The 25,798-nt window shown below is 40.3% G+C and overlaps 1 protein-coding gene across 2 annotated transcripts in view; it reads left to right on the forward strand.

Moving 5' to 3' along the window:
* Csmd1 (CUB and Sushi multiple domains 1) overlaps positions 1-25,798 on the forward strand; it is a 1,600,162-nt gene that overhangs the window by 1,162,843 nt on the left and 411,521 nt on the right. For both annotated transcript variants that reach the window (XM_039094737.2, NM_001037327.2), the window contains exon 10: positions 7,938-8,059. In XM_039094737.2, coding sequence (XP_038950665.1) covers positions 7,938-8,059 — 122 coding nt within the window. The remainder of the gene's footprint in view (positions 1-7,937; positions 8,060-25,798) is intronic.

Consider the following 25,798-nt stretch of genomic DNA (forward strand, 5'->3'; position numbering starts at 1 on the left):
CTGCCTTCTGATCACCCATGCTGGGAATGCCTCATGGATCAGCCAGCACTGCTTTAGGTAGAGTACGCCTGCTTCCCAGCCTTGGAGTCATCAACACGCTAAGGCTGCTGAGAGGGCACGACCCAGTGACTCATAGTCATTTTTCTGGATGGCATCCATAGCAGAATATACTTTCTTCAATTAAAATCCATAGTCTTCTAGACTGGCCTTTTAAGTGTGAAGATGTCCTCATTTCTTCCTTTGAATGACCTCTTACTGGCACCTGATGATGGACTGACTCACTGGTCGTGAAGAGCTAAAAATTGGGCTCTTCTCTATTTCTATAAAAAGATGATGCTGTGTCTCTAACAGGTACAGAGAACTTTCAAATAGTTCTCAAAATAGATTGTAGAAGCATTTGGCAAGCTGTGGGTGAGTTTCATCCTGGGGGTGCAATCTACTCAATGCTGACTGTGGGGGGATATTTAGCCAGCTGTGGGAAGTTCCCTATAGCGAATGCAATGTCCAAAGCCTATTCTTGCCACCATTACAAGTAGTTTGTGGAGAGATAACAACCTGGTGTGGATTCTCCATTTCATTTTGGCGATTATGAGAGCCCATGGATTAATCATGTCAGGCATACATTCCAAAGTCAGTCTTTGATCAGAAAGGAGTGACGGCCCTGAGCATTGAGACAAAGAAAAACATAAGGATATTTAAGGTCATTGGATAAAGTAAGGCTTGGTCTTTAAGGTTCCCAGTTCCACAAAGGGTACCTATCTATTAGGTTATTTTCCACCCTTCTCTCCTTGGGGAGTGTCTGATCGAAGCTGCTGGTAACACACCATGAGTCAGAAGTGACCCTGGGTCTAGAAGCTGGTGTGGTTTGCCAAAGCTTGCATTATCTAATTAGCCTGGAGGACTGGGGACATTACCTTTCCCTCCAGTTACCAAACAGATGAATGTTGTCACAGCTCAGTAATTACACAAGGGAATCCATATTCCATTTGAAATTATGCATAGTTCATTTAGAGATATGAAAACAGCTATTATGATTTTTTTTCTCAGGGTAAAACATTACGGGCTGTTTAAAACTGCATAAGCATCCTTAACTGGCAGTAGGAAAAATAAGCAAACAAAAAAGACAAGGAGACGATATAACTTTATTTAAGTGAAATATTCATTCTGGCTGGCGTTTCATTTCCTGAGCCTTAGAAGAGACGAATAGGGAAGGGGGTCTCTACACTGATGTGCCTTCCTGGGTGGAGTTAACATGAGGGCTTGAGTGGCTCCCTACATTGAAAGGGCACGTAAGAAAAGTGAAGTGTTATTTTCAATTGTAACCCCCGTTACACAAAAGTTAATTGGAGGCAGCCTGGGTCACAGAATAAAGTTATTATTACCTCAGGATTCCAGGTGAGGTTAACTAGAATTATCCTTAACATATTAACTTGTCATAGACTGAGGCCGTTATGCATTTTCCTTTCTATCAGAGTCTTACACCTATGCAGAAATGACCTTTTAAATGGTAATGAAAAGATTATTTACACAAGAGAGAAGCTTTATGCTGTTGGATCACAGGTCTAGCATCAGTGTTAGAATTATATTTCATATGGTGGTTACTTGTCCAAGCAGCTATTGTAACAGAGAATTAAAGGAAAAGAAAAGCACGTAGTTTCCTTGGTTGTTCTGAATTAGGAGAAGTACCTGTGACTGGAAATTCTTGAGCTTTGTAATTGAAGGGTACTTGGGAAAACTGTAGTTTTCTAGATATTGTTTTGTGAAAGAGTTTCTGTAAGAGGTGGGTTCATAATTATACTGCTAGCCTATACTGTGGACAAACAATAGCCTGGAATGCACAGAGTTGGTGCTAACCTCATATGGGAGCCATGGCATGACCATCTAAAGTTACTGGCCTTGCTTTTCTCCACTGTGCATCTTGTATCTCGTCAGATGTTAGTGTGTCTGAAATCCCTGCGTTATCCACTCTCTCTCATCACCAGCTCCACTCTGTGGACCTCCCCCCGTGATTCCCTCATTTCCTGACATCATTGTGTATCTCAATTTTTCCTTAAACATTGCGTGTGTTTCTTTGTTTCTTGATTCATACAAGGAGTTTAGTTAATTTCTCCCTCTGCCGTACCCTCACTGTTTGGATCATGGTAGGCAGTCAGCATGTTCTTGGCCAGGCATACTGTCATGTCAAAGCCACGTGGAAGAATAGACTCATGTCCTTTAGTACAGTGTTCAGATGACTCTTGGGTAGAATAATAGTTCTTTTGGTCATCAAGTACAGTAAGAGGCTTAAGACAACACAGCTGAAGACACAGCAGCTGGTAACTGCCTGAGGCAGCCCTGGAATCCAGGTGAGAAAACAGGGGGACTAACAACCCTTAGCACCCTGATCCCTGCTCTCTGTCTTCATTTCATACGATAATCTAGACATTTCAAAATAATTTATTTATCTTTAAAAATTCAAGAAATATACCATTTATTATATATCATATAGTATGTATGTTAATCATATATGTGTTAAATATATACTATAATATATGATCTAGTTATTTGTTTCAAAAAGCTTCCCGTGTGATTCGAGCTGTTGTGCTAGTTTACTAATTTAATTTAGTATACTGGAATCAAAATTTTTACCCTTTAGCTAATTTGACTAAATTGTTAGGATAGAATGGAAAAAACATCCCAGGATCTAAGTAAGTAAATACTTTTATTTTATCTTATATTTTATTTTATTATTATATTTGAGGCCTGATCTCACCTTTAGCTCATACTGGTATCGAAGTCATGGCAACCCCCTTGTTTTATATTCACAAGTGCTGTGATAGCAGATTTGAACTCCCAAACCCAGAAATTATTTAAGTGAGTTGAGTCATGTGAAGGAACTGTGTTTTTCCTTTAATATATTCATCACTCAGATGATAGTCACTGCTGCCTTTAGAAAGGATGAATTTATGTATGAATATAATGTATTTGACTAGACACCCCCTTCCCCATTTCTCACTCATTCTCTTCCTCCCCCTCCCTCCCACCATTTCTCCCTTCCAACTTCATGTGCTACTTTACTTAATCCTGTGAGTCCCTTGGTGCTGCCTGTAAGTAAATGGATGTAGGACCACTCACTGAAGCAGGGGGACCCTGGAGAAAACTTACACTCTGACTCCCAGCAGTCATCAATTATCAACAGCTCCTTACTTAGGGTGAAACTTCACAAATCCCTACTTCATCTATGGGTGGCTTGATCTTGTGTAGTCTTGTGTTTGCAGTCACAATGTCTGTAAGTTCCTGTGTGCAATGGTCTTGTCATGTCCAGAAAATAATATTTCAATACAGATGCCCACTATTCTGGTTCTTATAATCTGTCTACATTCCCCTCCTTGTTGCCCCCTTAGCCTTGGGAAAAGGGGATCTGATATAGACGGCTCATAAGAGTTGAGTACCTCACTGTCTCTTTATTGCTGTGTGCTCACAGGTGAGCTATAATAACAACTGGTACAATACTGGCCTGAATGTTATGGAATTGACCAACCATTTTTCTGGTTAGATTTAAAGCTACTCCACACATCAGAATTCTTCCCTGGTACCATTAACTCATCCAAACCATCTTAGATGGGTGTGTCATAAGGCCTAGGGGAGGACCTACTACTTTAGATTTAACAAACACTATATAAAACTACCCCTGATGTTTTTTTCTTTATGCCCAAAATGTCTTTAAGATGCATGTAAAACTGTACATCTTTAAGTCCTTATCAGAGAAGGTTCTTTATGCAGTAGATGGTGATTAATCCCGAGTTCTGCAACTGGTCAATGTGTTAAGAATAAGAGACTGAAAAGTCCATTTTTTCTTCTTAAAAAATTACATTTTCAATACACAGTTTTATAAGTTCTAGCTTTATTTGGAATATATAATTATCAGTGAAACTTGAGTCTACACACTTAAGAAACTCTCCAGGGAGTAACCTTCATTCCACATTAGGACACAGTGACTGCTCACAGACATTTAGCATGAATAAGACATCATGTCGTCATATGCTGACCAGGGCTAGGTCTTGCGAAGAGTGACAGTAACACTGAACTACACTGCACATAAACACACATCTGTACATGTTGGTGACAGGAAACACAAAGATTACCCTGAAAGGTCTTGGATCCTAGTGCATAGTGATTCCTTATGTAGTTTAAAGACTTCATTGACTGTTTGAATACTGAGCCAATAAAAGAAAAACACAGCAACTACAAGATCAGAAATTGCTTTGCCTTTGAGGACACCATGACTTCCCAGGGCATATCAGGACAGTCCTTCCTCTCCAGCTCTCTCATATCACAGGAGCTACATGCATTTACAATAAGGAGTGAAAAACTACACTGTGTGAGTAAATACCAGAGGCCACAGGCAGAGCTTCAGACTTCTGGCTTTCTGAGCCATCTTGTATGGTCTTGTGTGAATTCCCATTAGCTTAATGTCTGCTCCTCTTCAGGTACAGCAGGTCAAGTTCCTACCACCCTGATTCCCATTCTGTTCCTCAGTGCAGCCTATGCACATTGCTTCTTTTTGTCTTCCAGCAAAACTTCTCTTACACCACCTGGACTATTGTGTGTGCAATGGACGGAGAGCAACACACACTGAGACAGCAGTAATCAAGCTCCCTTGGCCTGGTGACGCTCCACTACTGCTTCTATTCAATGCAACACTCTGTCTTCACATCCTCTCTTCTGTTGCTCTCTTTTCTACCTGTCTTTTTCTTCTTCGCTGCAGAATTTATTTATTTACTTCTTTCTTCCTTTCTTTCTTTCTTCCTTCCCTTCTTTCTTTCTTTCTTTCTTTTTTCTTTCTTTCTTTCTTTCTTCTTCCTTTCTTTCTCTCTTTCTCTCATCCTTCATCCTTGTGGCACGATGTATAAAAACAAAGGCTTCATATGTGCTAAGCAAGGACTCCACTACTGATTTACATGTTTAGTTAACTATTTTATTTTTGAAACAGCTCTATCAAAGCACATGCTCCCTGTAAGAGTAATTTCTCATAAATATGTGAGATAAATCACTTGAAGCTCCGAATCAAGTTTTTTGTAAGCCAGTTGATAGGTCATGCTTCAACACAGGCAACAAAGGCACACAGCGGGGGGAGGGGGAAGTGTTAGAATCTGTGTATTTTTCTGCTGGGGCCTAATGATTGGAGGAGTCCAAATCATCAGTGGGAATGTGGTGAAATAACTTCTGACATCTTCAAATATGTCTTCTCAAAACTTAAATAGTGTTAGCTATCTCTTTCGTAACTCTTATTCAAAACCAACCCAATATATATTGTGATTAACACTTTATTTATAAGAACTGTTAATTATGAAGTGTAGCAAAGTTGAAATTCAATATAAAGACATTATTACTATATAATGATGACTTTCCTTAAGACTTTTTTAACTAATGCCAGCAATGTAAAAATGCTTTAGAAAAATTTCACATTGAAAGCTGATCTTTTCTGAAAACATGTTCCTAAAATACATGTATCACAAAGTGAAGATTAGCATCTAGTGTAGGTCCATGCTTCTAGAAAGCTCTTCTGGGCAAACTGTAGAGCTTCTTCATGCCCAAGAAAATTTGATAAACAGTCTCATCCTTTATTTTAACAATGTAGTTTCTTTAGGTAGAAAATGCTGGTATTTTAAAGTCATGTTTAACATGTTTATACATGTAGAATTGACTAATTTTTAGCTAATTATGTCTGTACTGAGTACTCATCGATATCTAAGTTACTAGATGTGACTCTCAATTTCATATGAAGGACTTCAGCCTATGTTCTTGATGCTAAACTTGTACAATAAAATAAAGAGAAGCCCTAGACTTAGCCTGAGAAGACAAAGCTGGGGAGAAATAGTGGCACTGAAAGAGTCACGACTTCTACAGAGGAGTGTCATTATTTCCAGGATCATTCACAGTTTAAATCATCTCAATAGGAGTATAGACTAGAGAGAAGCCTACATATTCCTTCTGGGGTTAATAGAGGCTTCTAAATTCACCAGAAGCTAGCCCTTGCAGGTCAGGAGATCTACAGTATTGATTCTTAGAGGTGAGTCTCCTAGAAAACAATTGGCCTGAATATATCATCAGCCAAGTGATAGGGGGAAAAGAGAAAGCAGGAGTCATGAACAAGACCAATGCTCCACTGGGTGTCCAGGTAAGCTCCCTGTATGAAGGTGTATAGACTAATTCACTGAATGGCCAGGAATGCTCTGTGCATGACAGTGTCTAGGGTTGGAGCGCAGATTTTGCATGTACTTTCACGTAAAAGTAGCCTTTTTGGTTTTTTTCCCCAAACCCAAATTGAGGTATTAATATCCAGCCTAGAAGCCAGACTGATATTAGATTTCCAAGTTATCCCAATGATTTGTAAGAAAAATAAAACTTTGAGAAAGAAAGGGGTGATTAAAAATACTTTTTAACACAGAGCACGCCATGCTTTTTCGGTTTTACAGTTTAGGGCTTCTATTGCTTTTTCATTCTAAGTCCAAGATGAAGAAAGGAACCACAATGCCGATGCCTTCCTTTGCTTTTGGAATCATTGCTTCTACGTCCTTTAAGCGTTCAACAGCACAATACACTCAAGTGCCTATCTTCATTGTGCTATAAGACTTGGCATTGCTTTTGTGAAATAGCATCTGAGCAATGAGTGAGACGTTGACATTGCATCCACTATCCTCATTTGAGATAGGATGAAGCTTAGCAGAGATGAAACTGCAGTTAAAGTGCCTCCTGTGTGAGGTGTGACACTGGTCCTGAATCCCACTCTATTGAACTCCTTTCTGAAACTCACTGGCTCTGTGCACAGATGGATAGATACACAGACGCTCTGTGTACAAATGAGTACATAGGAAATGAGGTTTTGTGCCCCCAGCAGATTCTGAAGTATTGATCTCTCCATGGCATTGTGACCATGAGTGACAATATCCTTGCACATTTCTTCTAACAAGGTATCCTTACCCATACCCTAAATATCAGGCAGGGTTCCTGAAGATTGAGCAAAAGACAACTGCCAATGTTACGTCATGACCTATTAACAGTAAACTTCCTGGGAACTGAAGAGATGGCTCAGAAGTTAAAAGGCACTTGCTCCTGTTTCAAAGGATCCAGGGGCAGTTTCCAGTAGCCACCATGGTTAGCTAACAACTGCCTATGATTCCAGCACCCAAGGATCCAATACCCTCTTCTGTTATCTCATAGGCATCTTCCCCTCTAAACTCACATGTTCATACCCACACAGAGACATGCACGTGCAAGTATAATAGAAATAAGTATTTATAGAACATAATTAGGTATTATTCTGGTATTAGTTATGGAGTAGGCATGCGCACACTCCTCTACAAGTATCTCTGAACCAATAAAAGGAAAAGAGTCCAGGAATTTGAAAGAGATTGGAGAAGAGGCATGTGGCAGGGTCTGGAGAGAGAAAGGGGAGAAGAAAATGATGTAATATCTGCCTTTTTTTTTAAAGTAAAATGTCATGTTTTTCCTCTCCTAGAAGAATCTAGATATAAATAGAAATTTATATTTATACATACATACAGGTCTGTGTGAGGAGGAGCAGGGGAGAAAAGAGAAAACACTGCTTATCTTTTTCCTTGTATGGAACCTAGAGTAAAGTATACCCTAACATATAGAGACAGATGGTGTGCATTGTGGTGGTATGAAGAGAAGAGGACCAGGAGGGAACTGTAAGGGGAAAATGTGTTATACTCATTTTATACTGTACTCAATTCAAATAATACTCATATGTGAAAATGTCAGACTGACACCCATTATTGTGCATGCTGCCTAAAAACTGATTTCATTTAAAAATGAAGTTCACATCATGGTGGTGTTAAAACAAAAACAAAAACAAAACAGAGAACTCTCATTCCACATGGTGGTGTCTAATGGACTGCTGGGCAAACTATTTTGTTTCCATCTGTTTCCAGCCAGGACATGTGGATCAAACCTGCGTGGGCCGAGTGGTGTCATCACCTCCCCTAACTACCCAGTGCAGTATGAAGACAATGCTCACTGCGTGTGGGTCATCACGACCACTGATCCAGACAAGGTAAGGCTTCTCCACCCACTCACCTGCTGGCAGCAGCCAACTATAATTGGCAGACTTCTTGGGCAAGAGTTGACAGTGTCTATGGCCCACACATCCTCATCTACCCATAGAGCATAGGCAGGACTCAATGCAGCCTCTTGTGGTGGTCAAGGAGAGGAGGTCATTCCTACTGTTGAGTACCTGTGCTCACTGTTCAGTCAACCATTTTCTCTGGCTTGAGACTTCACAGTGCTCCTTGCTAGAAGCTCTTCTGCTAGGTAGAGCTACAGGGCTGGCTTTCCAGCTGGGTTGTCAAAACCAGGCTGTTATCTTTTTCTTCTCCAAAAGTTATCAGGTCCCTCTCCTTTCCCAGTGTCTTATGATACTATATTGGATAGAATGTTTCCCATATCCATGATGACTGAAACTGGGTGAATTTTCTGTAAGTCTGCTACATGTCCTTTATGATGGGATGGCCACCTCTTATAGGAAAGGCCCTATAGAAGGTATTCACAACTATTTCATTTGCTTCAAAATGAATTGTCTTTAATGTACTCTAAATTCAGCAAAATGTGGAGCAGACCATGAGGGTGGGGTGCCCTTATGTCATTTTCATTAAGAAACTGACAGCAAACTATTCTGACATCGATTTCCAACAAAATCAAAGAAATGCTTTTAAAAGACCAGCTTTCTGGTAATGTTAATTTACTGAGCCTCCTGTTGCCACCTTCAGAATGGTCTTGGCGTTTTGTGTCGACAGTGGCCACCTGTCTATTTCTGCAGTCTGCAAACTTCCTTCATTTCTGTTTAGCTTTTTCCCTTGCTTCTGAGTCTCAGTCCTGCAGGAGAGAAAGGGTGGTTCATATCCAGTGGTGTTTCTACCGGATCCCTGTTGGATTCAGCTTGTTTAATTCTGTTATAACACAGCAAGTATTTTATATTCGATGTCAGTTCTGATAAACAGAGATAAGTAAAGATCCAGGGAGCTCCTGAAGGAATTGCTGGACTGTGGTAGCCCACAGAGTCCCTGAGTTCCTGCTGAGGTGCCTATCACCACAGTGCAGCTCCCAGAACAACATCCACACCAGGGCAAATGCACAGATTTCTGTACCCCAGAGCTTTCATCTGTTCGGCTGTTCCTACCCTCAGCCTGTAGGCGCTCTATACATAGAAGTGTGTAGGCCTGAATACATTAGCAGGCATTCTGAACCTCAGGGCCTGCATTGTCAAAGAATCTGTAGGAACATATTCCTTCACTGGGGGCTGTGAAGAATCAGTTGCTACAGGAACCCAAGGTAGCATAGAAGCATCATCCACTAGAGAGCATTAGAAATAGAAGTGGCAACAACACCCAGCAAGAGCTGAACAAGGAGTTGGTTGATAGACAAAGTGTCTATCTAACCAACAATTTAGTTAAACTGGAGTTAACTTGTATACTGTGTTCCTCATCTATAATTGTTTTCCTTGATTTCTACATTCACGCATTTGTGGAATATTTCATGTTTTCTCTACCAGGTTAAGTCATTTGACCTTGAACACTTAGAAAAGGCTTGAAAGTCAGATGGAAATGTTTGTGGAAGAAATTGGAGACAATTGTGTTTGTTTCCTCTGTGGTATGTTATTTAGAATCTATGTAGAACTGAATTAATGGGAAATCTATTACCTCTAATGCCATGCAGTACAAGCAAGAATACATGTTTATATCCTCTCTATAGAGATGCCATTATAACCCAAAATGTTTGATTGTGACATTTATAAAGCATAACATGTTTTATTTTTGTAATTAAGGAAGTAGGACCACCTCTTTTCTTATATTTTATTTTGGCCATAATATAATTAAAGGGAATGAATCAATATAAATCAAAAGAGTGGGTTAGTGCCTAAATATCCCTGTGGTTCAGGAAAAATAAGTAGATGTAAGATGAGACAGAAATGGGGATCCTCTTAGGAGGAGTGTGGCAGTGACACAACCCAGCAGGTGTTCGTCCTGCATGCTGTTGTATCTGCATCCTGAGTCACCAGCCAACCCTATCCCTGAACCTCTTCAGTCGCTATGGCCGCTGCTTGCATCCGCCAAGCTGCTATACCACTGACTGGAGATTACTCTCTGGGAGCCTTTCCATCTCTACAGAGGCTATACTGTGCCCATGATGGTCCCACTATGTCTCAACTATTGAATGATTCAATAAAATTCAGCATTCCTTCATTAGAGAAACCAGAAAAAAATCTAGTCACAGATGGCCCATGCTGATTATAAGGAAGATTTATAAAACAACTCTGGTTATTACCTCTTCTTCTCACCATTTTTGGGACAAAAGTATGCTTTGAATTCAATGAGGGCTAAGACACACACACACACACACACACACATACACACACACACACACATACACACACACACACACACACACACACACAAACCAGCCATAACATAACAAAGCTTCCCCTGTGGGTATTTTCCATGAAGAAAGAGAAAGTGTGCATGTGCCATTTGTGTACAGGAGGCATAAAGGAAGAAACTGGTGATGTGTAATTCTTCCAGTAGGAAGGGCAAATGGAAAAAGAAGCAGGGATCTAAAGTCGTTGAAGAACATGCCCTCACAGCTGCCTTCTCTGTAGACTCAGCAAGATAAAATTGGAGAGAGGAGTACACCTTGAGTCTCTTATTTAGTAGTCTCTGGATGCCCAGGCTTTCCCCTACACCTTTCCTCCATCAGGACAAGAGAGCAGAGAAATCTAGGATGATATTGAGTTCGACTTAAGTATTTTATTTAGGAACTTTGTGCTTTTGCTTATCAGGGAAATTGTCCCATGGCTTGCTTTCTATCTGCCTATGTGATCCTGGCTCCTGAAAGTGAGGTTTGGAGTATTCGTCTCCTTTCTATGTTATGAAATAGCTAGAAGAGCAATTGCATTAGTTCTTTAAAAGCCTGGAGAAAAATCAAAAGTTAACCTATACAGTTATAGGCTTATCTCTGATTTGAGAAATTTTATTATCAATTCAACCTCTACCTATTGTTGATCTGTTCATGGTTTTTTGTTTGTTTGTTTGTGTGTGTATGTGTCTGTGTGTGTGTGTGTGTGTGTGTGTGTGTGTGTGTGTGTATGTGCGTGTGTGTGTTTTCTGGTCTTGGTTATGATAAATCATATGTGCCTAGGAACTTGCAAATTCTTCTAAATTTTGCAGCTCAATTTCATACAATTTCTCAGAATTTTCCCTAATAATTTTATGAATTTTAGTGATGCTTATTACAATAGAATCTTTTTTTATTGGATATTTTAAATTTACATTTCAAATGTTATTCCCTTTCCTGATTTCTGGTCCATAAATCCCCTATCCCATCTCCCCTCCCCCATCTTCTGTGAAGGTGTTCTCCCACCCATGCACCCACCCCTTCCCAACTCCAGGCCCTGAGATTCCCCTACACTGGAGGGTCGAGCCTTGGCCCTTGGAGAACTAAGGGCTTCTCCTCCAATAGGTGCCCAATAAGGCCATCCTCTGCTACATATGCCGGAGTCATGGGTCTGTCCATGGGTACACTTTGGATGGTGGTTTGGTTTCTGGGAGGTCTGATTGGTTGCTATTGTTCTTCTTATTGGGTTTCAAACCCCTTCAGCTCCTTCAATCCTTTCTCTAACCCCTCCTATTGGGACCCCATTCTTAGTACAATTGTTGACAGCGAGCATTTCCCTCTGTATTTGTCATGCTCTGGCATAGACTCTCAGGAGAATGTTATATCAGGTTCCTGTCAGCATGCACTTCTTGGCATCAGCAATATTGTCTGGGTTTGGTGACTGTTTCTATATGGGCTGGATCCATAGGTGGGGCAGGCTCTGACCAATGATTACTTCAGTCTCTGCACCAAACTTTGTCTCTACATCTCCTTCTACGAATATTTTTGCTCCCCCTTTTAAAAGAAGGACTGAAGCATCCACACTTTGTTCCTCCTTCTTCTTGAGCTTCATGTGGTCTGTGGATTGTATCTGGGGTAATTAGAGCTTTGAGGCTACTATCCACTTATCAATGAGTGCATACCATGTTTTGTTTGTTTGTTTGTTTGTTTTTTGTGAATGGGTTACCTACCACAGACTATTATCTAGTTCCATACATTTGCCCATGAATTTCACGAAGTCATTGCTTTTAATACCTGGGTAGTACTCCATTGTGTAGATGTACCACATTTTCTGTATCCATTCCTCTGTTGAAGGACATCTGGGTTCTTTCCAGCTTCTGGCTATAAATAAGACTGCTATGAACATAGTGCAGCATGTGTCCTAACTATATGTTGGAGCATTTTGGGGTGTATGCCCAGGAGTGGGTGTAGCTGAGTTCTCAGGTACTATGTCCAACTTTCTGAGAAACTGTCAGACTGATTTCCAGAATGGTTGTACCAGCTTGCAATCTCACCAATAGTGGAGGAGTGTTCCTCTTTCTCCACATCCTCACCAGCATCTGTCATCACAATTCTTATCTTAGCCATTCTGACTGGTGTGAGGTGGAATCCTAGAGTTGTTTTTATTTGCATTTCCCTAATGACTAAGGATATTGAACATTTCTTTAAGTTCTTTTCAGCCATTGCATATTCCTCAGCTGAGGATTCTTTGTTTAGTTCTGTAACCCACTTTTTAAATAAGGTTATTTAATTCTCTGGAGTCTATTCTTGAGTCCTTTATATATATTGGATATTAGGCCTCTATCAGATGTAGGATTGGTAAAGACATTTTTCCAATCTGTTGGTTGCCATTTTTCCTAATGACAGCAACCTTTGCCTTACAGAAGCTTTGCAATTTTATGAGGTCCCATTTGTTGATTCTTGATCTTAGAGCATAAGTCATTGGTGTTCTGTTCAGGAAATTTTCATCAGTGCTCATGTGTTCAAGGCTCTTTCCCATTTTCTTCTATTAGTTTGAGTGTATCTGGTTTTATATGGAGCTCCTTGATACACTTGGATTTGAGCTTTGTACAGGACTATAAGAATGGGTCAATTTGCATTCTTCTGCATGCTGTCCTCCAGTTGAACCAGCACCATTTGTTGAAAATGCTATCTTTTTCCACTGGATGGTTTTAGCTTCTTTGTCAAAGATCAAGTGACCATAGGTAGGTAAGTTCATTTCTGGGTCTTCAGTTCTATTCCATTGATCTACCTGCCTGTCTCTGTACCAATATCATACTGTTTTTATAACAATTGTTCTATAGTACAGCTTGAGGCCAGGGATGATGATTCCCCCAGATGTTCTTTTATTGTTGAGAACAGTTTTCACTATCCTGGGTTTTTTGCTATTCCAAATGAATTTGCAAATTGCTCTTTCTAACTCTATATAGAAGTGAGTTGGAATTTTGAAGGGAATTGCATTGAATCTATACATTGCTTTTGGCCAGATGGCCATTTTTGCAATATTAATCCTGCCAGTCCATGAGCATGGAGATCTTTCCATCTTCTGAGATCTTCTTCAATTTCTTTCTTCAGCAATTTGAAGTTCTTGTCATAAAGATCTTTCACTCACTTAGGTAGAGTCATACTGAGGCACTTTACATTATTTGTGACTATTGTGAAGGGTGTCATTTCCCTGAGTTCTTTCTCACCCTGTTTATCCTTTCTGTAGAGGAAGGCTACTGATTTTGACTTCTCTCTAATTTATTTGAGTTTTTTCTCATTGGGTGAGGCTGAATAAAGCTGGGTCTTTGCAAAGACTGACCCCTTTTCTCATTTTTTCAGAGTCATTCTTTGAGTCTACACTTCACTAATTGCTGATATTTTGCTAGTTTGGGATTTGGTTGATTGTTATTAAAAGGGAAGTTGATTATAATCAAATTAGCTTCTCTGAAGGAATGCAAAGATGACTCATCATATACAAATCAACGTGTAAGTGGTAAATACTGGAACCTAGATTAGTGGAAAAGTCAAGACCAGCTGAATAGATGCAGAATTAACCTTTGATAAAGATCAATATCTGTTTATAATGAAGAGTCTTTTCAATTCAGGCATCAAGTGATTAAACTTTAACATGGCAAAGGTTCCATATGACAAATTCTTAGCCTATATTGTAATGACTACAGCAACCCTAAGCATTTCCTCGATAATCAGGAAAATGAGAAGGATGTCCAATTCTCCACTCTTATTTATCTTAGTACTTGATTACATAAAAGTACTATATGAAACTTTACTATAACTATAAGGCATAGAGAAAAGGTATATGTGCTATCTTGAATATGCTTGTCCCAAAGAATGGCAATATTAAGGGATGTAGAGGAAGTGTGTCACTGTGGGTGTGGATTTTGAGAGACCTTTCTCCTATTCACCTAGAAGTCAGTATTCTCCTTTTTGCCTTCTGAACAAGATGTAGAATCCTCAGCTCCTCTAGCCCCATGTCTGCCTGAATGCTGGCATCCTCCTGCCTTCATGATGATAGATTCAACCTCAGAACCAGTAAGCTAGCTCCAGTTAAATGCCATCATTCATAAGAGTTGCCTTGGTTGTTGTGTCTCTTCAGAACAGAATAACTCTAACTACAACAGGATACATATAGAGAAGGAATAAATGGAATTACCTTGTTTAATGATGATATAACCGATCATGAGAAGACCCTAAACAATGCTGAGAAAACAATTAGTAAAGATAAATAAATTCAACAAAAGCAGGATTCAAATCTTCACACAAAATTGGTTGCTTGCCTATAAATGAATACTAAATTCATTGAGGAAAAAGGTTAAGAAAGTCCTCTCATTCTCAATAGTTCTGCGGTAGCTTGAATGAAGATGCCACCCATTAGCTCATATTTTGAATGCCTGATCCCCAGTTAGTGGAATTGTTTGGGAAGGATTGAGAGATGTGGAATTATTGGAGTGGGTGTGGCCTTGTGGGAAGAAGTGGACCATCTGAGGTAGGCTTTGAGATTTTAAAAAGCCCATGCAAGGGTCAGTCTTGCCACCCCTCATCTCCCACCTGCAACTTGTTAAACAGATATGAGCTCCGAGCTACAAGCACCATGCATCCTTGACTGAGTTTAAATGTTCAAGAAATTGGGTCATGGCTGTACAAGCCTATACCTCTAGGATCGTGGGTGGGTGGGTAAAGAAGATAGATACCAAGAGCCCACTGCTCAGTCACTTTGCCTGAATCAGAACAGTTTTCAGTGATACTCTTTCTTGAAACAATTGCATGGAAAACAATAAAGGAAGGTTCCTGATGTTTCTGATGAAATGCACACACCAAATTCACAATATGTTCCACATACTTTGGTACACACAGACATACACACACATCAATGTCTCCTCCCATTTTCTTGTCTTATTATTCTTCATAGGAACAATAGGTTGTATGCTTTTGTCATGACTTGTGACCCTATGAGCCATTTTTTTCATGGACTTACTTGTATTCATTTTTGGCAGGGGGGACAATAATGCAATGATTGTTGTACATCTGAGTTGGAAAGCCTGGTGAGGGTAATAATGGCATGCTCAAGATTTTCTTAAACTGAGAGAACTGTTTTAGAGTTTTACTGCTGTGAACAGATACCATGACCAAGACAACTCTTATAAGGACAACATTTAATTGAGTTTGGCTTACATGTTCAGAGATTTAGTCCATTATCAATGAGGTGGGAGCATGGCAACATCCAGTCAGTCATGGTGCAGGAGAAGCTGAGAGGTCTATAACTTCATCTGAAGGCAACTCAGAGACATCTGACTCTTCAGCATTTAGCAGAGCTTCAAAGCCCACCCCCCACAGTGACACACTCCCTCTAATAAGGCCACACATGCTCCACCAAGGCCACACCTCCAAATAGTGCCACTTCTTGGGCAAAGCATATTCAAACCACCACAAGAACCAAAACTAAGACTGATTACCCAAAGAGCAAAAGAGAGGCAAAAAGTACTATTGCCCGAGTTCTGATTTTTCCCTCCATGTTAATCAAAGGGTGGGTGTGGTCTCTGACAGCCTGCTGATCTGCGTTCTGTTATCTCTTGGACAAGTATGGTAAGGATATGAAATGACTGCTTCGCCCAGCCATTGACAGGATGCTCCACAGGTGTAGGTTACACAGAGCCAGTAAAGATAAATCATCAGATAATTTATGAAACAAATGTGTGGAGGCAGGGTAAATATAGATTCTGTTCCACAGCTTAGTGACACACATAAGTGACTACCTCTTTTCTACACACAGGTTGACTCAGCACACTTCAGTACAAGCAACTATGCCCGATGGAGAAATAGGGATTCTTTTTTTTTTTTAACTTGAGTATTTCTTATTTACATTTCGAGTGTTATTCCCTTTCCAGGTTTATGGGCCAACATCCCCCTAAATCCCTCCCCCTCCCCTTCATGGGTGTTCCCTTCCCCATCCTCCCCCCATTGCCACCCTCCCCCCAACAGTCTAGTTCACTGGGGGTTCAGTCTTAGCAGGACCCAGGGCTTCCCCTTCCACTGGTGCTCTTACTAGGATATTCATTGCTACCTATGAGGTCAGAGTCCAGGGTCAGTCCATGTATAGTCTTTAGGTAGTGGCTTAGTCCATGGAAGCTCTCCTTGCTTGGCATTGTTGTTCATATGGGGTCTCGAGCCCCTTCAAGCTCTTCTAGTTCTTTCTCTGATTCCTTCAACGGGGGTCCTGTTCTCAGTTCAGTGGTTTGCTGCTGGCATTCACCTCTGTATTTGCTGTATTCTGGCTGTGTCTCTCAGGAGAGATCTACATCCGACTCCTGTCGGCCTGCACTTCTTTGCTTCATCCATCTTGTCTAATTGGATGGCTGTATATGTATGGGCCACATGTGGGGCAGGCTCTGAATGGGTGTTCCTTGTGCCTCTGTTTTAATCTTTGCCTCTCTATTCCCTGCCAAGGGTATTCTTGTTCCCCTTTTAAAGAAGGAGTGAAGCTTCACATTTTGATCATTCGTCTTGAGTTTCATGTGTTCTAGGCATCTAGGGCAATTCAAGCATTTGGGCTAATAGCCACTTATCAATGAGTGCATACCATGTGTGTTTCTCTGTGATTGGGTTACCTCACTCAGGATGATTTTTAAGCCTAGACATCGAACTCATGCTTCCTAAACTATGCCTAGCAATTTCTTATGAGGCTGCATTGAGTAAATGGCTATAGGCCAGCCTTATTTGAACTTGACTGGATTAGGAAGAAATATCAGAAGTTCATTATGAGTGGCCTGGGGAAGTCACTTGGTGTGTATCACATGGAGTCTAACAAAAACCAAGGGTCAGGATTCAGGAGATGATTGTTTTCATATTCTGCTCGGGATGGGTCTAAATCTCTTCGTCTCCTTATCACAGTTCTTTGACATCTTGAAGCGGAGTCTTAAACCTGTCTAAATCATGAAGCTCAGACGACAGGCATAAGCCTAAGGTTCAAGTACTTGTCTTATTAGGGAAAACGTTTTTCTGTTGATGTTTGCTGTTATAGAGATTTTGTTAATATTATATATAAGTTTTGTTATTCAGAGCCCTCAATAACCTTAATAAATCTTCTGAATCACATGCTGCAAAATACATTACCTGAATCGCTTATTTTGTAGAGATGCTGAAAGGAGTAAAGGATCACAGGTTGTTACACTGACATACCCAGCACTCTCAGAACACCACTTCGGCACCTGAAGGCATCTCAATTAAGCAGAATTACCATCCAAATTAAGCACCAGTCGTTGCCATTAAGTATAATTAGACTTAATTTGATTCCTTGGGAGACATTCCAAATAAGTGGGTTTCCCAATAAAGTGTGTGGTGATGAAGGTATATTATGAATTGAGCAGAGAGAAAGAGAGAGAGAGAGAGAGAGAGAGAGAGAGAGAGAGAGAGAGAGAGAGAGAGAGAGATCCCAGGCAGTGACTCTCTTAAGAGTGCATGAAGAACTATGCATGAAAGGACTCTGTCAGCCTCACTGGAGCTATATGACTTGGGTCAGGATACTTTAAAAACTAAGATGCTGCTGACTACTAAACTCTCCAGTGCCCACTGAAGATCCCAATTTTGAGACTCTAGCTCACCGTCTATAATGCATTTTCTTCCCTGGTCTTCATCATGCTTCGGCTGTTATGGAACCAAGTATCCCAACCCTGTTTATGCCAAGTATTTACATAAAGTCACCAGTACAAGAGCATGACTAGAGGGAGCTTAAAGCCTCCCTGGGGAGCGAAAAACACATACAATGCATTGTAATGTCAACTTCAAAAGAATGCTAGAAAACAACCATTAATAAATGAAACTATTAGGAGTGCTTATTACATACCATGCTCTGTGCAGAAAAGTATAAAACATAAAAAAATCTCTCAAGAAAATTTAGTTAAGCACAGAAGGAGACTTATAACAACACAATTACCACTGCTCCTGCTGGGGCACCATCACTGAAAGTCAATGAAACCAATGAGGTGGTAAACATGGAAACATATTTCATGTAGACACAACCAATGAGTACTGCAAGGTGCAGGTTAAACTCCTGAGGGGACTGTGATCAGTTCCTGAGAAATGAATGTACATGCCTTAGCTGTACATGGTAGGAATTAAAAGGAAATGGTCTAAAAGTTCATGACTAGAATCTCTCTAAGAAGATTGTCTCAGACCAGAGTCCTGTGGAGTTCCTGTGTATTTAGACATGTAGTTTATGTTTGTGTATGTACATGCTTATACAGGCACATAATTATTAGTCAGAGTGTGAGTGCGTTCACATTCAAAGTGTCCATCACACAGACTATAAAGCATGACAGATGTGTTCATACGTAGTTGACTCTATGCATACATGTATATATACAATCATAAATGCTTAGCTCATCATGCATACATTCATATATTTTTATTTAAAAATTTCAACTTGTTGAAAATCTCATACATGTATACTACATCTCCATCACTTTCACCCCCTTCACCTCTTATTTTTTGTTTGAAAGACATATAAAATGTTTAATTTTAGGCATGGAAATATCAAATAAATGACATCATACTAAAGGATGGAATTTGTTCCCCCATGGAAAAAGCAACACAGGGTAGAACAATTATAGCAAATTTAAGTGCTAAACAATGTTCTTTTTCTATTGGATATTTTATGTATTTATGTTTCAAATGTTATCCCCTTTCCAGGTTGCCCCTCTGGAACCCTCTATCTCATCCCCCTCCCCCCGCTTTTATGAGGGACCTCCTACTCCCACCCACCAACTCCTACTACTCCTACGGTGGCCTTGGCATTCCCCTACAATGGGGGATCCAGTCTTCACAGGACCAAGGGCTTTAACTCCTATTGATGCCTGAGAATGCCATCCTCTGCTACATATGTGACTAGAGCCATGGTTCCCTCTATGTGTATTCTTTGGTTGGTGGTTTAGTCCCTGGGAGCTCTGGGGGTGGGGGGGTCTGGTTGGTTGATAGTGTTGGTCTTCCTATGGGGTTGCAAAACCCTTCAGCTCCTTCAGTCCTTTCTCTAACTCCTCCATTGGAATCACCATGTTCAGTAGCAGCTGAGTAGTAGTCCAATGTTTGGCTGCTAGCATCCACCACTCTATTTTTCAGGTTCTGTCAGAGTCTCTCAGGAGACAGCCAAAGCAGGCTGCTCTTCTTGGCATCTGCAATAGTGACTGGGTTTGGTATCTGTATATGGGATAGATCCCCAGGTGGGGCAGTGTCTGGATGGCCTTTCCTTCAGTCTCTGCTCCACACTTTTCCCCATATTTCCTTTAGACTGGAGCATTTTGGCTTAAAAAAAATTGGAGATGAGTGGGTGACCCCATCCCCCAACCAGGGGCATTGCCTAATCTCTGGATATGGAATTTACAGGTTCTCCCTCTTCTTTGTTGTGCATTTCAGCTAATTTGATCCCTGTTGGGTCCGGGGAGCCTCTTGCTTTCCTGACATCTGGGACTTGCTGGTGGCTACCTCCAGTCCTTCATCCCCCATTGTTCAAATTCCTGACCCTCTTTATATAATCCCTGTCTCCTCCCACACCTGATCCTGTCCCCCTTTTCCCCATCTCCCTTCTCTCTTCCTTCCAAATCCTTCCCATCCTCTACCTCCTGTGCATATTTTGTTCCCCCTTCCAAGAAGGACTGAAGCATCCACCTTTTGATCTTTCTTCTTGAGCTTTATATGTTCTGTGACTTTTTTTCAGGTATCCCAAGCTTTTGGGCTAATATTCACTTATCAGTGAGTGCATACAATGTGTGTACTTTTGTGACCAGGTTACCTCACTCAAAATGATATTTTCCAGTTTCATCCATTTGCCTAAGAATTTTATGAAGTCATGGTTTTTAATGGTTGAGTAGTATTCCGTTGTGTAAATGTACCACATTTTCTGTATCCATTCCTCTGTTGTAAGACACCTAGGTTCTTTTCAGCTTCTGGCTATTATAAATAAGGCTGCTATGAACATAGTGTAGCATGTGTCCTTGTTATAGGTTAGAGCATCTTTTGGGTATATGCCCAGGAGTGGATATAGTTGGTTCCTCATGTAGTATTATGTCCACTTCCCTGAGGAACTGCCAGACTGGTTTACAGAGTGGTTGTGCCAGTTTGCAATCCCACTAACAATGGAGGAGTGCTCTCTTCTTCAAATCCTCACCAGAATCTGTTGTCACCTGAGCATTTGATCTTAGCTGTTCTGACTGGTATGAGGTGGGATCTCAGAGTTGTTTTGATTTGCACTTCCCAGATGACTAAGGAGGTTGAACATTTCTTTAGGTGCTTCTTGGCCATTGGATATTCCTCAGTGGAGAATCCTTTGTTTAGCTCTGTATACCCCTCCTCCAACTCTCTTTTAAATTCAGGGTCCTGCTTATTTAATCATTATTGTTACACACACACACACACACACACACACACACTTCCCTCAGGGGCGTTCAATGGCCTGTAGTCCTTCATTTGATGGTGGATCCTTGGGAAATTTCCCTTATCCATGTTGGCATGCTGTCTGGTGTGGTGTCATTATGCAGGTCTTATAGGAAACCATATTGATGACATGTCATGGGTATAGCCTCCCTGTCATGTGCAGAAGACACCATCTCTCAGCAGTCATCCTGGTTTCCTACCACTTACAATTTTCCTGCCCTTCCTTTGTGGTGTATGCTGAGCCTTAGGAATATGGTACATGTATAAATTGAGGTTGGGCTCCCCACACCCTTGTATTCTCTGAATTTGCCCAGTTATGTGTTTCTGTGATGGTCCCTGCCTATTGAAAAATCAAAAAACAAACAAAAAAGCACCAGTCCCCCTCCCCCCCTTTTCTTTATAACAGATGAGAGCTGCTTTTCTCTGTGAGATAAAGATGAGTATTTTAAAAACAGGAATTAATGACAGTTTAAGAGAATAACAGTAGTAGACTCTCCTATAAGTTCTATGACATCTCAGCAATGTGTCATTGGCTACATGCATAGAATTAAGCATGACCTCTCTCCTATTCAGCAGACCTTAATCCAGTTAGGTCAGAATTGTTATTCCCTACAAGATAGAACTTCTACTATTGCACCATTGAGAATCTCTAGCCAGGCTGCTCATCATTGTGGTCCATGGCTTTACAGCTAAGTAGGAATATCGATTGCTTTTCTTCCTAGACATATTGTATAACACCTCCAGATACGACAAGAGCTAGTCCTCAAGGAGAATGCTTCCAAGTCAGTTCCAAATTGATTCCCATATGTTCTATATCTGAAGCATACATATGTGTGCTGGTTGGTTTTGCGTGTTAACTTAATACAAGTTAGAGCCATCAGAGAAGAAGGAGCCTCAGTTGAGAAAAGGCATCCACGAGATCCAGCTGTAAGGCATTTCCTCAATTACTGATTAATGGTAGAGGGCCCAGCCCATTCTGGGTGATGCTATCCCTGGGCTCATGATCCTGGGTTCTATGAGAAAGCAGGCTAAGCAAGCCATGAGAAACAAACCAGGAAGTAGTACCCTTCCACGGCCTCTAAATCAACTCCTGCCTCCAGGGTCCTGCCCTGCTTGAGTTCCAGTCCTGTCTTTCTTTGGTGAGGAACACTAATGTGGAAATGTAAGATAAATAAATCCTTTCCTTCACAACTTGATGTTTGGTCTTGATGTTTTTGCACACAGCAATAGAAACCCTAATGAATATATATGATTCCATAACCATAGGGTCTTACCTTCAAGTTCAGGGACATCAGTAGATCTAATGGAGGTTTCCTATACACATGCATTCTTATGTGGTTGGTTCTCTTGATTCAGTAACCTGTATTGAAATAGAAATGACTTTGCTCACTGAATAAGTACATTAAAGCAACTTATAGTAGGTTTATTGGTACTACATGCATACAGACTTACTGAAAATGTGCATTGCATTAACTAATATTAAGTTGATCTTTAGGAGTTAAATCTTAAATGTACAGTAGCCATATATGGTTTATATGCACATATTTCACAACTTTCTAAGATTCGTGTGTGTGTGTGTGTGTGTGTGTGTGTGTGTGTGTGTGTGTGTGTGCAGGTGCTAGCAGAGGCCAGAAGAAGGTATCAGATTCCCTTGTGCTGAAGTCATAGGCATTTGTGAGCTGCTATGTAGGTGCTGGTAATGGACTACTCAGCATTTTACCACCACTGTAGTTCATCTATTTATATAAAAGACCCAAGTATTTAAGTACTGGGTATGTAGACCTATCTCCTGGAGAACCTGAGAGAAAATCTTTATATATTTAGAGCACATTTGTGGAGACATAATTTCAGGCTTGATTGTAATTTATATTTCTCAAGTCTTTACATTAACATTAAAGATTTTGATTTCCTTCCCACCTTCATTGGGACATAATTGACAAACAAAAAAATGGTCTAAATGTGGTATATCTATGCAGTGGAAAGCTACTTAGCCATGAAAAGAAAGGGAGGCCATTTTATCTTGATGATACAGATAGATCTGGAGGAGATTGTGTTAGGACTAGTTAAATATTTAACCATATTTTTAATATTTGTTTTTTGAAATAAGATCTCATGTGATCCAGACTGGCCTCATATTCACTGTAGGCTGAGGCTGGTCTTGAACTTCAGATTCTGAACTAAAGTGATTTTGGAGTAAAGGATGACAACAAGATTCTCAAAAACAGCAACAAATAAAACAAAATAAGCAGTCTTGGGTAAGTTAGGAGTCATACTACTCCATGCAGGGGAAAATATTCACGAGCAGAGGAAGCTGTGCTGTGGGTTATAGATAAGAAAGATAACTGGACAGTGATTACTAGACATTCTGCATGCTTTTCAACTGAAGGCAGTGTGGCCTGATGTATCCATCCAAAGGAAAAGATACCTCAGAGAAAGAAGCTCTGTGACAGCTCCTGACTCCCATAGATCAAAATTGTAATCTTTTTCCTGCAGACAGTTTTTTTCCAGGCTGGGTACCTGGACATCTAGCCCTTGGGGGATGAGGCAGGAGGACAATTTTGAAGCTTGTCTTGAGTACATAACAAGAGTTCATTTCAATGAGGTCAAGCAAAGCAAAGTTCTGTTTAGTTAGTTGGTTGGCTGGCTGGTTGGTTTGGTTATCTTTGCTTTGAGTTTTAGCTAAAACAAAGTTTTTATTTTGTAGAGTATAGCAAGACCAAAAATCCATCTGATTTTGTATGAGTTAAAAGCTTGCTTCCTGGTTAATAGGAAGTTTTCTCACTGTGTCATTGTGTTAGGATGGTTTCCTGGGTTCCTGTTGCAGGGACTCATTCTCTTCATGAAGGCTCGATGCCCCAGCTCAATCACCTCTCAAAAAAATCTACCTCCCAGTGTCATCAAATGATAAGATTTCAACATATGAATTGGAGGAGAGATGATTATATACATGTAACATTATATACATTTATAACACGTGGCATTTTTTACACATAATCAGATAAAGGTCAAATTCCTACAGTTTGTTTCTTAGTGTGACCCAACAAAGAACACTTCTTAGGGGCCCCTGACAACACAAAACATGTTATTAAATGACATTTTAAGTCACACCAATGTTTAAAACCAAATTTTATTTCCATTCTCAGGGATAATGTTTAGAAATACTGAGGTCCAATAAATACCACTGATATACAACTGGCACAAGGACCAAGGACACATTGTAGGGTTTGTTATCCCATGAGAGCAGTGGAGAAGAGAACACCATAATTAAAAGGGGTGGTATTTTTCTAAGATATAAGCATAGCTTTCTCCAAGTCATCAATCTTATAATCTGAATATTATTTATGTCAAAACTGACCAGAATATTTCCAAATAATCAACTCATTATTTTCATAATGAATATGAACTGCATGACACACCCACTAGGAAGCTCAGTTGTACTTTACATCCTATACAATATTGTTCTCTTCATAGTACATGAATGTGCAGGTAGCTGCTGTCTACTTTTGACAGAGCCTGGTATCCTGTATTTCGCACCAATACACAGATTTACAACGGAAGGCATTCTGAACAGTGGATATGGGTTCTGTGCAGTGCAGAAATTTCCTGAGAAATGTTGTCACAGGAACATCTGAGACACCTCATTACTAAACCAGTAATTGTTTTTGTGTGTGTTCCCATTGAATGGAGAAGTGGCGGGTTGCTGTCAACTAAGCTCAGAAGCCCTTGGCAGGATGGGAGAAGGGAGTTTATGTTTACAAGAGTGGCACCAATCTGAGGTCAGGTCCTGAGCATTGACTTGGAACTGAAAAGCTGATTGTGACAGGAGCCACCGAGTGTGAGTTCAGAGTTTCCCTTTAAAGACTCTCAAGTTAGAGAAGTAAATTATTTTGATTTTTGACAGAAGACATACAGGATACCCACTTCCACAGATCTGTGATAGTTATGAAGTCACTAGATACCTCAAGTCTTTCCTGTCTGTAATAGGACTTCTCTAGTGCATTGGAGGGAAAAGGTCTTTTTGATTGAGAGTTGTCGCTAAATGATAAAACCAATCACCTAACATACACCCTTGAAATCATGTCTACCTCCTAACTTAACAAATGTGTTCTTTTTTAAACATTTCTTGTTATGAATCCAGTTAGGAATTTGATACTGCAAATAGTCCCCATTTCTGTGTCGCTGGGTGTCATTTGCACTGTTAGGCAGTATTGCATGTATAGAATAACACAGATTGAAATCTAGAATGTTGCTATATTGGTATCTGTATTAATGGATTAAGTGTTGTGAGCCTGGGTAGGACTCAATTGAAGTGCTAACATTCTCTCATTTAACATAAGAAGAAAGCATCCTATCAAATGTTTGCTTTATGCATGGTGTCAGAATGTCATGTGTGTCTACATGTTGTACCCTGTATTTTGTGATTCAGTGTTCAACTTTAAGTATTTCCTAAACAAATATTAGATGTGGCTAGCTATAACTATATGGTTAAAGTTTGAATGTCTCCCATGCTGAAGGCTTTACCTGCAAAGAAAATTCAGAGGACAGACTTTAGTAATAAGTTATATCAACCTAATCTATGAGTTAATCCATTGATGAATTCCTTATTGGATAAACTGTTGGGAAGTGGTGAGAAATCGAAGTCCACGCTTGATTGGAGGAAGCAGGTCTCTGGGGATGTACACTGGCAGGGTATCCATTGTCTTCTGCCATTTTGTCTCTGTCCATCTCTCTGATCCCTGTCAGCTATGAGGTGAATAGCTGCCACATGCTTTTGCAATGGTAGAATCAGATGACTGAGCAGAAACCATAGTGAAAAGGGAGTTTCCTCCTTGTCAGTGGTCTATGTCAGCATTCGGTTACATTATGGACACACACACCAGTACACATATATGAATGTGTCTTAGGATAGATAGCGATATACCTATGTGAATGGAAAGGGATA

Source organism: Rattus norvegicus, chromosome 16 (genome assembly GCF_036323735.1).
Source record: "Rattus norvegicus strain BN/NHsdMcwi chromosome 16, GRCr8, whole genome shotgun sequence".
NCBI lineage: Eukaryota > Metazoa > Chordata > Mammalia > Rodentia > Muridae > Rattus > Rattus norvegicus.